Source organism: Mauremys mutica, chromosome 1 (genome assembly GCF_020497125.1).
Source record: "Mauremys mutica isolate MM-2020 ecotype Southern chromosome 1, ASM2049712v1, whole genome shotgun sequence".
Classification (NCBI taxonomy): domain Eukaryota; kingdom Metazoa; phylum Chordata; order Testudines; family Geoemydidae; genus Mauremys; species Mauremys mutica.
The window spans coordinates 136,285,806-136,300,380 of NC_059072.1; the positions used below are offsets into that span (position 1 = coordinate 136,285,806).

Consider the following 14,575-nt stretch of genomic DNA (forward strand, 5'->3'; position numbering starts at 1 on the left):
CTAAGCATTTCCCACCTGAAGTCACAAAATATTGCGACCCTCCTTGGATCTCTAGCAAGGTGCTCAAAGCTTTCGATAGCTCTGATAACAGCTAACCATTGTAAGAGTCATGAAAGAAATTGAAATAGTTACCAAAATCTTCTGTGTCACACAAGGTGCCATGAAGGCACAAAACTGCTGGCCTTTTAAAAGCACATCTCTCATTCTTCAGTTACCAGACAATAGGGCAGAGCAGGCAGCTTGTTGCTTTTTTCCAAAGCACAGAAGTTACCCTAAAAACCTACTGAAGTTAATGGAGAGTTCGCTCTTTTTTGCAGGTCTTTTTAAACTAACCTGTACAACTCAATCACCATAATTTCATTCTATATTCTATAACATGGTTTTATGGCTATAAAAAGCAGATTAATTCTCTAATTAAATTCTATAGGACTTTCCCCCTATGTGTTTAAATAAAATAAACATTTTTAAAATATGCTAATTTCACAAGCGGCAGACATGAGTGAATCTCTATGGATGGCCACCATTGTGAATTCAGTGTCCTTCACTGCCGCTTACAAGTGATCCTTGAATGTCAACGTGCACATAACTAGAACATCACTGGACATCATCATTTTCAAAATAGAGACAAAGTAACCTGTCCTCATTTAGAGACAGATAACCAGCCCTGTTTAGCTTAAAGCTTGGACAAGAAATCTGAATTGCTAAGAAAATTAGGTCACTTACAAGCAGCTGGACCAATTTTGTCCTCAAAACATAGGAAAAATATTTTGTCCAAGTTTAAGATCAAATATGGGTAGTACCCAGCTATCCCGCCATCTAGGTCTTTTTATGGTGTCTGAGTGCCAACTGGGTCAAAATTAGGAGGGCTGGAAACCAGAGTTAATCATGCAGTGTTGTCTTAACAGCACTAACAGTGGTGTTATAATAATTATTTTGCATCTGAAAGCACGAGTTCTGCCAGAGGAACAATTATAGCTATTCATGCCCTTTATGGTGGAGTCCATGAAAGTTTGAAAAATGCCAGTTCTCACTATTCCCCAAAATCAAAATATGTAATTTGATTCAACAAATTGAAGAATTAGGGAATAGTTCCTGATTTCATCTAACAGGAAGGATAAATCCGCTGAAACTCCAGGGTCCAGCAAAACTGTAAGCTAAGTTCCAGATTCTAAGCTCTCAGATTCAAACAGGGACCTTGGCTACTTGGTGTAAGGGGCCAGGCAACACTTTTTAGCATGATAAAGATAACTACAATAGTAGTAAGTTAGGGGCTACATGTTAGAGTATAGTATCATCAATACCTGCATTATGAGGATACACATCCCAACTGTCCCGAGAACATGCTTATTATCCTCAAACCACATTTTAACTTTCTCGTAACATCCCTGAAAGAGAAAAAAAATTCTAAGTCTTGCCCATTTCATGTGTGCACTTAAAAAACAAACAAACAAGTTAAACTGAGCAAGCATTACCGTTTTCCACACTAAATCAGTAGAATTCCGTCCACAATCTTGGGAATTTTCCATACAGCATCGGTCTGGGACGACGTTTGTCCCCAGGACAGGGAACCAATCAGTATAATCAGTAACCCCACAGCAATGCATCTACAGGCAAAGTACAAAAAGGACCATAAATAGTCTTACCAACAAATGTTTTAAGAAGTTTTACTTCTCTTAACCCACTGTTGGTTTCTTCACATATACACCTCATAATTTGCACTTAGATACCACCTCTCACCTGGAGATCACAAAAAGCACTGACAAATATTTAATGCATCTCACAAACAGCCCTTTGTGGAAAATAAGTTTTATTATATCCATTTTGGAGACACACAAACCAAGACATTGGAACCTGTGATCACTAGGTCAATGGCATACCTGGGAGTGGAAGCCAGTAGTTCTGAACTCCCATATCTCTGCTCTAACCACTAGAAAACACTCTGCCAACCAAAACCTCATCTGCAACCACTTTCATTTAAACCCAGAGTCTCTGCTACTTTCAGATTCCAGGTGGCATTTCAGGATTTGTGATTGTAATCCTAACACATCAACTCCTTTTCTTCCTTTATCTTTCCTATACAGATCATAACCTCCTCTACTGCTATTTCTGTCACATAGCTAGTCCCAATGGATCGCACGAAGAACATCTTACTTTTATACAGCACCTTTCATCCCAAAGAAAGGCCAAGGCACTTTATGAATGTAAAGTGATATACAAATGTCTGACTGGTATCAAATCATCTACTTGCCAGTTATGGGACGAGACAGAGAAAATATTGTTAACAAAATGATGTCCGGCTAATTTTTTTTTAAATAAAGAAAATGTGTTACCTCTGCCTGAATGATATTCCATGCGTTCTTCAGCCCCACATTATTTTCTGTATTGTAAAGCTGAAGGCCTTCTTTCAAATCCTTCTTTGCATTCTCATTGACCTGTTTCCCATCAAAACAAAACACAGCCAGCACTGGTTAAAGGGCAGTATCCCACCTGTAAACATACACTGCCTTTACCACCCTGGGATGTACATTTTGACAGATCGCTCACCTGAACATCATTGAGCAGAATCCCCACCTTTAGACCCAAACTCCATTTCACTTTACAATGCGAGGTGTCTGCTGTGGATGCCAATTGCCTGTGAAGCTCTAGTTTTCCTCCTTGCCCAATTCTGGATTTAGTATTGACTGAATTCTTTTGCAGTATGGACGTGTAACAGGAAAGCACAGAGAAGAACCACGCAGCCTCCTCTCTGCTAATGGCTGAGCGCATGTTGGGGTAATAATTTGCCATCTTTTTTTCCATTTAAAAAAATGTATGGGGGTGGGGGGATGAAGCAGATGACAGACAATATGGGCCACCTCCATAGACATGTGTTATATAATCACATGCAACATGCGCACACATATAAGAACAACATTACGCTTCTCTTCACTGTAGATTTAATTCAAGTTATTACTCGAGTGTTGCCTCTATCTTGAGGGCCATCTACACACAAAACCCAATAATTCAAATGTGGTGGTGTTTTTCACTCGAGTTGGCTGGTCCATGGGGGCCGGGAGGGGGACTAGGCTACAGCAGGCGTTAGTACAGCTTATCAGCTGCTAACACAGTCGTTCTGTGCTGCGAAACCAAACACTCTGTGAAGCTTGTGTGTTATTTTGCAGTGCGACTGTTCTCCCTCGAGCTAGCCTAGCTTGAGAGGAGTTAACTCAAGCATAGGTAAGTTGAGTTAAATCTGCAGTGAAGTTAGACACAACCATGCCCAACTACAAATTTCAACATTCTTTCCTACCAAGAATCATAGTCTGACCTATTTCATTTGTTAAGGTCATAAAACCCAAGAGTCCCAGCCTCACTGTAATAATTTGCACCTTTTAGCTGTACATCTCAAAGTGTTTCATAAATCATCAATAAACAAATCAACATACGAAGGAGAGAGGGAAATATTATCATCCCCATTCTACAGATAGGGTACATGAGGCACAGAGAAGTTAAGGCCAAGATTTTCAAATGTGTCCACGAATTTCAGGGGCCAAAGTTTATGGGTGTCCAACTTGACTCTCTTACAGCCTGATTTTCAGGGATGCTGAGCACCAGAAGCTCCCACTGTCTTCAAGCAGAGCTTTGAATGCCCAGCACCTCTGAAAAAAAGGAGGTCTCAAGTTGTATATCCAAATAAGTAGACAGTTTTGAAAACATGGATCCAAACAACTGGCTCATAATTTCAGAGGGAGACAGTGACTGAGCTGAAATTAAACACACGAGTCCCAAACTACAATGGTCAAATATGCAACAAAACCCTTTTCACCCTGATTTCATTAAATTTAGAAAGGCTATGTCTGTCCTGCAATCATGGGACGTGAGTGGAGCTTGATTAGACATACCCAAGCTAGCTTTCACCTTGCTAGTAGGATACTGGAGCAATGAACTCAACCTCACCGAAAGGGTTCTGAATCTTTCTGAAGACCTTGTGCATCAAAGTAATCTCAGGTTCCAAGGTCAGGCCAAATGTTCCTGCCCCACAGGACTCCATCCACAATTTATCAGATGCTAGCTTGTGCCTGAGAACTTCCAATCTCTCAAGTCTTCCGGGCTAGCCAGTAACCCCCTCCCAGTTTCTTCAAGGGATGACTGGCTGGCTTGTTACAGTTAGGCACTAGAAGGCAGCCAGGTGATCCGCTCCCTGCTATCTTCTGTCATTGTATGAGGCCAGTAAGGAAGATTTGCTCCTCTGAATACCCAGGATGTCCTTAGGGAGCAAGCTGCCTGCCTGTCGCCCACTCAACAATAGTAATGTATCTGAAAAGGTTTCAGCATGCCCTGGCACTGCAATGCACACTCACCCCATTCTGGCTAGGCAGAATGCAGCATGCTAGCAAGGAATCTGGGGATTGTGGGGGTGAGAAAGGGGCGTGTCTTTCCACTTCCCCTGCCAGTGAAGACAGAAGGTGGTGAGAATGTGAGAGCCAGCCTGAAGAAGCCACTGGGGAGGTTATCCAGCCACTCTCTGATGACATTGGTGATGAAAGAGGAGGGTTGCGAGAAATTAAACTTCACAGGGAGACAGCAAAAACCTCTACTGTGGAGACTGCAGGCCTATGAGAGAGGGGCAAAATGGAGGTCCAAGCTTTTGGATTCAGCTGGAAACTGCAAAACTCAACAGTTCTGCCTCAACCCACACAGAGAATCCTTCCACCTTAATCACTCATTACTTTCAGCCAACATGCGGAGGAGGCACACATAAAAATGAAGATCACAAGGTTAAAACAATTTCCACTGAGAAGAGAAAGAAGACTTTAAGCATCTTGGTTTAACAAAAGCAAACAAAAACCAGCTTAGCTGCCAGAACTGATAAAATAATCTACGGGGTATATTTGCTTACCTTGTCCATATAAACAAAGAACAAAATGAGTAATATCAGCTCTGCCAGGAGAATTATCAGCAAAATGATGAAAAACTAGAACAAAGAGAAACAACACATGTATACACACTTCCTGAATAAAGAACAAGTTCAAGCATGCTAGACAAGGATGGTGGCCTTGACAAACCAGCTTTAAAACACCATTTCTCCAGTGCAATACAGACAGGGGGTGTTACAGGAAACCCATGTGAAAATCATGATGGTTGAGAGGACTGCTCTCAGCTATTTGCCCTACACAGAACTTTTTTATGCAGCATGTATTTCAGATCGTTTTCCCACTGATGAATTATCCCTTCCATAATCTAGCCATCCATCTGTTATCCATTTGGGTACCCACAGAATTCATTATTTCCAAGAACTTCATGAGCATTTTAAACATTACTTAGTGGGCAGATGATATTCAGTACATATATATACACATATGTACATATATTTTATAGTCTGTGATAGTTTGCAATTCAAATCCCAGGAACATATCCTATCCTTTACTCCCCCTATCTCTTCCCAATCTGAAGCAAAATTTACAAATTAGATTTCAAATTTAAAAAGTATATTAATGATATTATTATTCTCCACAACTTCTGCACTATTGTATTTCCATTTTCCCAGACTAAGCTTTCACTAGACAGGGGTTCAAGCCTAGCTGTTGTTCTCCCCCTTCCAAGTGTAAGGGCTGATCTACTCTAAAGCTGTAAGTTGACCTAAGTTATGCTATTTCAATTACAAAAGTTACTTAACTGAAGTCAATGTGACTTAGGTCTATTTTCAGCGGTGTCTACACCATCCTGTGTCGATGAGAGGTGCTCTCCCGCTGATTTACCTTCTGTCTCTCGGGGAGGTGGAGTACAGACATCGACGAGAGAGCGCTCTGCCATTGATTTAGCTTGTCTTCACCAGACCCGCTAAATCGACACTGCTGTGTCAATCGCAGCAGTGCCGATTTAGCCAAAAGTATAGACAAGCCCTAAGCGTAAACCTGTCTTTAAGTGATGTTTGTGTAGGGTGATCAGATGTCTTGATTTTATAGGGACAATCCCAATATATGGGGCTTTTTCTTATATAGGCTTCTATTATTCCCCCCCCCTTGTCCCGATTTTTCACACTTGCTGTCTGGACACCCTATGTTTATGTCACACTGGTTTCATCTCTTGACTGTGCAGTTCACTGGCGCATAGACAGAGAAAGCAGACAATTCCAGCATATTCCTCAGTATGTTCAGCAAAGTGAACCCAGACACAAAATCTGCTGCCACAAAGATAAATTTCCCCTGGTGCAGGAACAAATTCCCAGCAGATAAGCTTTAACTGCATTTGACTTTTTTTGTTGTTGTTGTTTTTGCAAAAATTATATTTTTCAAATAAGGATCTCAAAGCACTTTTTAGATCTATAGTATGTCTACACTGCAATCAGTGTGATTGCAGCATGTGTAGACACACCTGAGTTAGCTTTGATTTAGATAGCTTGAATAATAATAGAAGTAAAGCCACAGCAGCACGAGCCCTCGGTATGTTCCTCAGCAGCTAGCCTATGCTGCTGCGGCTTCACTGATATTCTTATCTGAGCTAGCTAGATCAAAGCTAGCTTGGGTATGTCTACATGGGTTGCAGTCACACTTCTGATAGCAATATAGACATACCCTACGGTGGATCTAAACATGCTCAGTCATGGGAACACACTTACCCACTCTGGTTGCTTCCCAAAGTGTGAGCTCCAGTATTTGTTACTACTTTTAATGACCAACAGAGGTCTCATATGCACCAGCAGACAGACACATCCAGGGTTTTAAGGGCAGTTTGGACTACAGGAGCGTGAAGGCACCCGTGTACAGATGCTGTGGGCACAAAGTAAGAGGTTTCTAGTTTGTGTTAAAGTCCTCTTCAAACAATACTATAGTAACGTGAAGTAGGAACATTTTAGCTTGCGCCCACAGCGTTCACACAGAGTAGTTATAACGCAGCACTTTAGTGCACGTGACTATTCATGTCCCATTGTCCAAATGGCGGAGCAGTGTAGACAAGACCTTAATCCCTTTGTTATTACCTTCTGAGGCAATTTCAAAACAAAGAGACAATGGCAAATGGTTTTTAGCAATACATTTAGATTTTGCGTTTTACAAATGAATTCTAATATGAAGAGAAAAATATTCATGATTTTTTTTTTAATTTCAGCAGAGAGGATTTGTTTAAAAAAGGAAACATTTCTCTATACCATCGGAAACACAAACAGCAGCACTGCAGCTAACTGTATGGGACTTAGAGAGTAAAATTAACCAGTCTGTTTTCACTGCCCAAGCTGAATGAAACACAAAAAATAAAGAAACAGCATAGAGAAGAGTAAATTATATCTGCACATTTCCCCCAATTTTAATAACCTGAAGTGATGTTAAGCAACATAGGTAGATTTTATTAAAGAACTTTTTTATATATATAAAAAAAAATCACATTTACATGATAACATCACTTGCCCCTAAATGGCTTGGAACCTGGCTCTCTCCTCACATGAAGATACTGGACTTCCAACCAGCAGAGGTGACTACGCTGGAGTCCTATGGGTTTAAACAGGGAGGGGCTGCCAGCAGAGTCTAGAATTCACTTGTCAGTTTAGGCCCACCAACAGTCCAGAATTATTAACCTGCATGGCCCAGTGGAGTTCAGAAGTGTTAACTTTTGAGGCACAGTGTTTTTCCTTGGCCTTTGATAAGGGGAAGGGGAAAGACTGATGGTAGATTATTGGAGTAGTTTTCATTAATGCTTCCAGGACAATTCTTAATGCTGAAATTTCTGGATAAACTGCTTGCCTGGCAGTTGTTTTGTGCTTAACTGTACCCTGAGGATTGTTCCTGGTTTGTATTTCATGTTTAATTTATTGTAGTACCTAGACAGGGGGAAATGTTCATAAAAATAAATAAATATAGTGACATATTTGAATAAAACCAAGCAGTGGTACTACAATTCCAGAGGAGGATGATTTTTGAATTACCCTACAGAGTTTAATAGAGAATACCTGCTACAGAATTACATACATTGGTTTTAAAAGTCAATAGAAACATTATTCCCTAATACATTCTTTCCCATACAGGTCACTTTTTAAAGTAAGCAGTGAAGTAGGGGTGTGTATCCATGGTAAAGATCTTCAAGTCACGGAGTCATAGATTCCAAGGCCAGAAGGGACCGCTGTGATACAGGAGGTCAGGCTAGATGATAACACAGGCCATAGACTTTCCTCAAAAATATTTCTGTTTGTTCTAGAGCATATATTTTAGAATTTTAAAACTGCCAGTGATGGAGAATGCACCAAAACTCTTGGTAAATTGTTCCAGTGGTTAATAACCCACACTTAAAAATTGACACCTTATTTCCAGTACAGGGGACTTACACTTAAAAGGAGGCACTTGTTTTCCTTGATAGCACCCAGACACCCCAAAAAACCGGTCACCATGATGATTGTACCAATGGCAATGACAAGGTTGGCAGCCGAAAATGATGGAAAGCTGGGAGAAAATGTGGCGAAGTTTCCTTGTGACACCGATAGCCATATTCCCACGCCCAACAGTCCACAGCCACATAACTGCAAAGAGAGAGAAAGGCAGAAGCCAACATTAAAAAAGGGGCATATTTCAGTTTCCAAACAGGAAAGTAGTTTGTGGGTTTTAAACTAGTTAAGTGATCAGCCGTAACACTTCATTGCTTGGTGCTAAAAGAATGTGAAATTCAATTTCTTACCTGCAGAATTGCCTTATTCTAGGTGACCACTCAAAACAAACATATGGCAGGGTTCTCTCTCTCTCTTTTTAAGAATTAATGAGCAAATCCCACCATTGCCCCTGCAGTGGGGCTCCAGACAGTGGAAGAAGGTGTAGTTTTGATGCACAAGGGAAGAACAGAATTTGAGGGAATGATACAGGGATGCACGTACCCTCTGCTCATGTATGGGTCCCCATTCCATGGGGACTCCCGTGTGGCAGCACACAAGGAATGGAGTCTGTGCACCCACACCTACCTTTATCCCCATGAGCTGGAGGCAACTGCAATCATCATCATTCCCTGCCCTGAGGGAAGGATTTCTTCCCTACCCTTCTGCCCCAGCGCTTGGTCATACTATTCAGGCTGGATCTAGGATTTGGCCTGTGTGACCTCATTGCTACCCCATTGTGTTTTATGAGACAAAAATCAGATTCCTAAATGGATGACCTATGGGTCAAAATCCTATTAATCTGTCCCAGTGAAGGACTCTGACTATTGCCAAGGAAAATACAAGGTTATTAATAAGTAAATACAAAATTAATAAGCCTTTGGTTTTCATTCTTAACAATTTTGCATCAGGTTCAGGAAATGTGTCACTCCACCCCCATTGCGTGTGTCAGGGGGACAACAGCCAACTCCAAATGTTCAGGAAGCTCATGGTGTCACAAGTTATTTTAGCACAGATTCAAAATGGCTGCCCCTGCATCCTGGTACCAAATGTCTACCTGTGAAAATGTGGGATGCCCAAACAAAAGGGTAATACAGTTTTCTGCAGTACTTCATGCAGCTAGCTCTCACTGACATTAAAGGTGAATTTCCCATTGACTTCAGTGGGAGCAGGACTGAAGAGAACCCCAAACTAGAAGCACTGTGCAGTCATCAAACCATGACAATTGTAGGAAGGAGAAAACCACAAAGCATTAATTCCAGTGATGCACTAGCACTTGCTGCTGTTTATCTGTCAGCTACAGCAATGCGCCAGAGCACTTCTCAGCAATTAGCCAAGTTCTGCCTCATCCGGTGTCCGGCCTCATTGCCCATGTGCATCCTGCACTGGGCAACAGCTGGCACTCAGACTGGGACTCTGAACTAAGCTCGGACTCAGTCCTGCAAGATGCTGAGCATTCCGGCCCTGATCCAGCACAGTGGAAAAGAACATGCTTAACTTTAGCCATGCGAACAGTCCCATTGATTTCAATGGCATTAGCCATGTGCTCAAAGTTAAGCATGTGTATAAGTGCTTTTGCTGGATGAGGAGCCTAGGCTCAGCTGGAAGTTGCTCTTTGTGCATCTGCCACCTTACTGACTGCAGGAAAATAACTCCTGAAATAACAAACGTTCGGGGTTTCAGAGGAGCCGTTTTGACCTCTTCTGATGAGAGAAAATGCCGTTCATAGGGAGGAGCTGAACACAAGCCAGAGAGAGAAAACCTTTTGCTCAGCTGGAATAACTGTTTCAAGACATGCTGAGGGTCTGCAGGGGACTATTTAGAAAGGTCCTCAGGTCTCAGCATGCTCTCCCCTTTTATCGACTTTGCACATGTTTCACATTTAAACACAGAAGTTCATGAGGAAAATCACTTAATTCAAGGTAAAGCTACATTTGCAATCTGAATCCACGGAATTGCTGGCGCTCAAATATCTTAGTGATTAATGTAGTATAAACACACTAGACAAAGTAAAGTACTTTAAATATTGAAACCCATCTAAACCACCTGATTTTCTAAATCTATTAGTATGTATTACCCTTAAGATGGCTATAACTTAAAGAGATGAGAGAAAAATAGATTATTTAATGTATTATTACTACATGTATTGGTATTTTTCTCTGTTTTTCTCATTTTGTCTTCTGTGTGTGTTTGACAACACTTCATATGAAGTCAGGTTCCACTGTTCTGATGATGATCAGTCGCACATCTCATCTTATGCACCAGCACAATATCATCCCTCTCACGCACTGCTGTGGTGGATGGAGCGTATCCTAACACACACTTTTCTCCCAACTTTGCATACATGGGGCCTGTCGGTAACACCAGCAGCAAATATTAAAACAAACCAGTGATGAAGACTCAGTTGACCATTGTGTGCACAGAAAGGAAGGGAATAGGAGCAAGGATGGGCCCAAGCAAGGTTGGTGGTGTTGCTGCTGTCCCTCACCCCTTTAGGGCCCTTTTAAACATCAGCAGGGGAGCAGGAAAAAAATCACTTCAAATAAAAAATCTTTTAGGACATACTGGTTTAAAGGGTGCTGCATCAGAAAAATGCAGCTTATTTAAATGAGTGTCCCTTTCAGAGATCTGAAAACATTTTAAACTCCTTACACTAGGTATGCACTGACTTTGTCAAGTGTGCTGCTGGCTTTTGCGTTCTGTTGTGATTTGGACCCATTGTATAAACCTTAATGGTAACTGGTTCCTAAAAAATAGTCTTGAAAATGCTTCATCACTCCCCTTTCCTGGCACAGCAGCCTGGGAAATGCAAGCTCAGACTATGAGAGAGAAGAGGGTAAAGTAAGGCACAAATTTCCTCCTCCCGTACTGTGCTAGGGCCGATAAAAATCACTAACTCCCTTCCAGTAAAGATCTCATCTGCTTTGTTCTTGAATCTCTGCAGTTATGGTGCCTTAACCACCTCTCTCAGGAATCTGTTCCGTGGTGCAGCTGCTCCGATTGTTAGATGAGAACTGCAACCATTTGTTCAGGCCGGGAGTCTGAAAGTTCACAGGGTGAGGAGCACCTCTCACCCTGCAAAAGGCATTTAAGTTTTTAATTACAATGGGCATTTCTAAGCTTTGGTGGGCCCGTGTTATTGAAAAGAGATTTAGTTTAAACCAACAGTAACATGGGAGCCAATGGAAAGTACGGTCAATTATTTATTATGGAAAAGAACCAAATATTTAATTTTTAAATAGTAAACACTGAAGCTTTTCTTCAGGGGGTTGAAATCAACATGAAAAGCAAGTGTGATGCTTGTTTGCAGTTACCACAGCAGGGCTCTCCTACTGCCTGTGTCTACACAGCCACATTCAGCACTAGACTTAGAAATAGTCATTGTCATTAAACATTTAAATATATTTCAGAGACTGGCAGAAAATTTAGGAATCTTCAGCACAGAGAAGATCGCTAAATCCATGGAAACAGATACGGCTGCCATGGTGGACTAGAGAAGAGAGGAGAATGGGCTCTAGGACAAAACCTTATGGGAAGCCAACAGATTGGAGTAGAAGGAAGAATAAGCAGCCTTCAGAGGAGATGGCAGCAGTGGCAGGAAGTGAACAAGGAGAGCACAGAGTCATGGAAACTGCAAGCATGTAGGAAGGAGTCGGAGGAGAAGAAATCTAGACAATGGAAGTGAACGCACACTCACAGACCATACAGATGAAGGAGGAGAGGGACATAATACAGGATAGTAGCTGAAGAGTCACATGGGGCTAAGCAAAGGTTTGTTTCAAATCTGGGATATAGTGTCCTTGTAGATGAATGGAAAGGAGCAAGTGGAAAGACGGGGGAGATGACAGGGGCATCAGACATACTCAGGGAGGATAGCTAGCAGGAGGGCATGAGATGAGGGACTAGCTAAACAGTAGATGATAAAGGAAGACCTCAGAATCAGGCACAAGAGTAGAAGAGGAGAAGGATGGAGAGCAGAGGGAAGGAGGAATGACATTCCTGCCAGTGACATTTTTATTTTTGAAAAAAACTAAGAGGTGAGGTGAGTTCAGCAGTGGGGGGCAGGTAGGCAGGGCCAGATTAATGCAGGGGCCCTGGGCTGCAGCCCAGGGCCCTGGGCTAAGAGGGGGCCCCGGTGCAGCTGGGCTCAGGCAGGCTGCCTGGCATGTCTCTGTGGCCCCAGGAGGTGGTGTGGGGAGACAGCTCCACATGCTGCCCCCGCCCCCAGCATCGTCCCCAGGGGTGGCGACGCAGGCAGCGCATGGAGAAACACGGTCCCCCTTCCCCGCAGGGGCGTGCAGAGACGTGCCAGCAGCTGGCCACTTCCGGGAGTGGCGTGCAGCCACGGCATGCAGGCAGGCTGCTTGAGCCCTGCTGTGCCACCGGCTGGGAGCTGCCTGTGGTAAACGCCTCCCAGCTGGAGCCTGCATCTCGCATGTACTCCTGTACCCCAACCCCCCTGCCCCAAGTCAGAATCCCCTCCTGCACCAAACTCACTCCCAGAGCCCACAACCCTCACCCTCTCCTGCACCCCAAGAGTCTGCCCCAGTCTGGAGCCCCCTCCTGCTATCAAACTCCCTCCCAGAAAGAAACTCATATAACAGCTGTTCTAAGGTAAGAAACAGGCTATTTTGAATTAACTTAACTATATTCTACATGTTTTAAAATTGAAATGTAACCACAGAGCGGCTTTATGTTAATTAAAAGGCAAGTTTAATATAACGTTAATAGCCTCGATGCCATAATTCTGATCAAGTCTTTTTCCTAATTTAAAACAAAATGTATACAGGGGCCCCACAAAATCTAATAGCCCTGGGCCCACAAGAGAGTTAATCCAGCCCTGCAGCTAGGAAGAGGGTTCCAGGAAAGGCTCAAAGATAAACAGTACATTTGTGTAGATGGGGTTGGAGGCAAGCAAATCAATATGGCAGGATAAGATAGTTATTTAGAAAGGAAGACAACAGCGCTGAGAAAAAAAAGAGAACTAACTTAAAGAGCAGGCTGTCAGCAAAGTCACAAGACTGTCTCCAAAAGCATTCCACAGGAGGGGTGCAAAAATGGAGGTAGTTCTGAGAGGAGCAGGAGAACCAAGGCTGAGGCACAAAGTGGTGGACAGGGAGATACGACTTTCCAATCGGGAGGACCGTGCATCCACTTCCACAAGAGACAGAGAATTGCCTCAGACACTCACAGTAATGAATGCTGAAAATCTGTATGTCACTTGCTTACAGGAACAAGAAAGGGTCACCCACAAGCCTACTATGAGCTCTCTGTGCTGCCATTCGGCACATTACTATGGCCAAAAAGAAACCGATGATATTTGAAATTTAGTGTTTGAAATAAAGACTCCAGAGACTAGTGAAATATCTGTACCATTCCAAGACGGGCCAACAGAATACACTATGGAAATGCAATTTGACTCAATTGCTGAATGGAAAGATTATGGAAGCATCCGGGAGAGGATTCCTTCATAGTGGAAAATACAAGAGTTGTGATATTAGACTAGACAACTGCTCCGTCTAAGCCTGGTATTCCCTCCTCCAGCAATGGCAAATACCTGATGCCTCAGAGAAAGAAAAACCAACTGGCCAGTTGTGCAATTTGTAAGTGTGGATAATTCCTTCCTGACCGTGCCAGTGATCATGTTACACACCAAAGTTTGTGATCTGATTATGAGTCCCTCTGTTTGTAGCTTTACAGCTGTAAATGTTAGTAGCAGTGTTAAAATTAGCCAGCCTTTTTAAATCAACCATGTAGTTGTCCTGATGACCATGTGTGGCTGATTTCACAGGTTGACTAGCCTGTATGTAAAGAATAATGTCCTTAAGTTTAGCTTGTTATTTCACAACCTTTTTATTTCCCATCATGTATTATGTTTTAATATGTTGTTATACACTCAATACCCAAAAAATGAAGTTGTAAAGTACACAAAAACATCAGATGACAGGAGTAATATTTAAAACCCAGTGCAAACCTACACTTTAATGTAAGTATCTGGCTTGACTAAAAGAGAAAGCAGACAGAAAGGCCAAAGACATTTTAGGATGAAATAAATGACACATCCCACAACTGCCACAAGGTGGCATATTCTGTACTGATTAGAAGTGCCTAGGTTTACTTTTAAGGAAACTAAACTTTATTTTTCTCTCTACAAAATGAGTCAGATTTTGTGCTACCTTTTCAATTTTGCTATCATTAATTATCCTGCTGAAAATCCATATTCTTCATGCTGAAGATTTATGTTCT

The 14,575-nt window shown here is 42.2% G+C and overlaps 1 protein-coding gene across 4 annotated transcripts in view; it reads right to left on the reverse strand.

Annotated features, from left to right (window-relative positions):
• Window positions 1–14,575, reverse strand: part of TSPAN9 (tetraspanin 9) — a 289,499-nt gene that overhangs the window by 7,734 nt on the left and 267,190 nt on the right. For all 4 annotated transcript variants that reach the window (XM_044997258.1, XM_044997250.1, XM_044997237.1 and 1 more), the window contains 5 exons: window positions 8,294–8,485; window positions 4,880–4,954; window positions 2,331–2,432; window positions 1,473–1,604; window positions 1,302–1,385 (listed from right to left, as the gene is read on the reverse strand). In XM_044997258.1, the coding sequence (XP_044853193.1) occupies window positions 1,302–1,385; window positions 1,473–1,604; window positions 2,331–2,432; window positions 4,880–4,954; window positions 8,294–8,485 (585 nt within the window). The remainder of the gene's footprint in view (window positions 1–1,301; window positions 1,386–1,472; window positions 1,605–2,330; window positions 2,433–4,879; window positions 4,955–8,293; window positions 8,486–14,575) is intronic.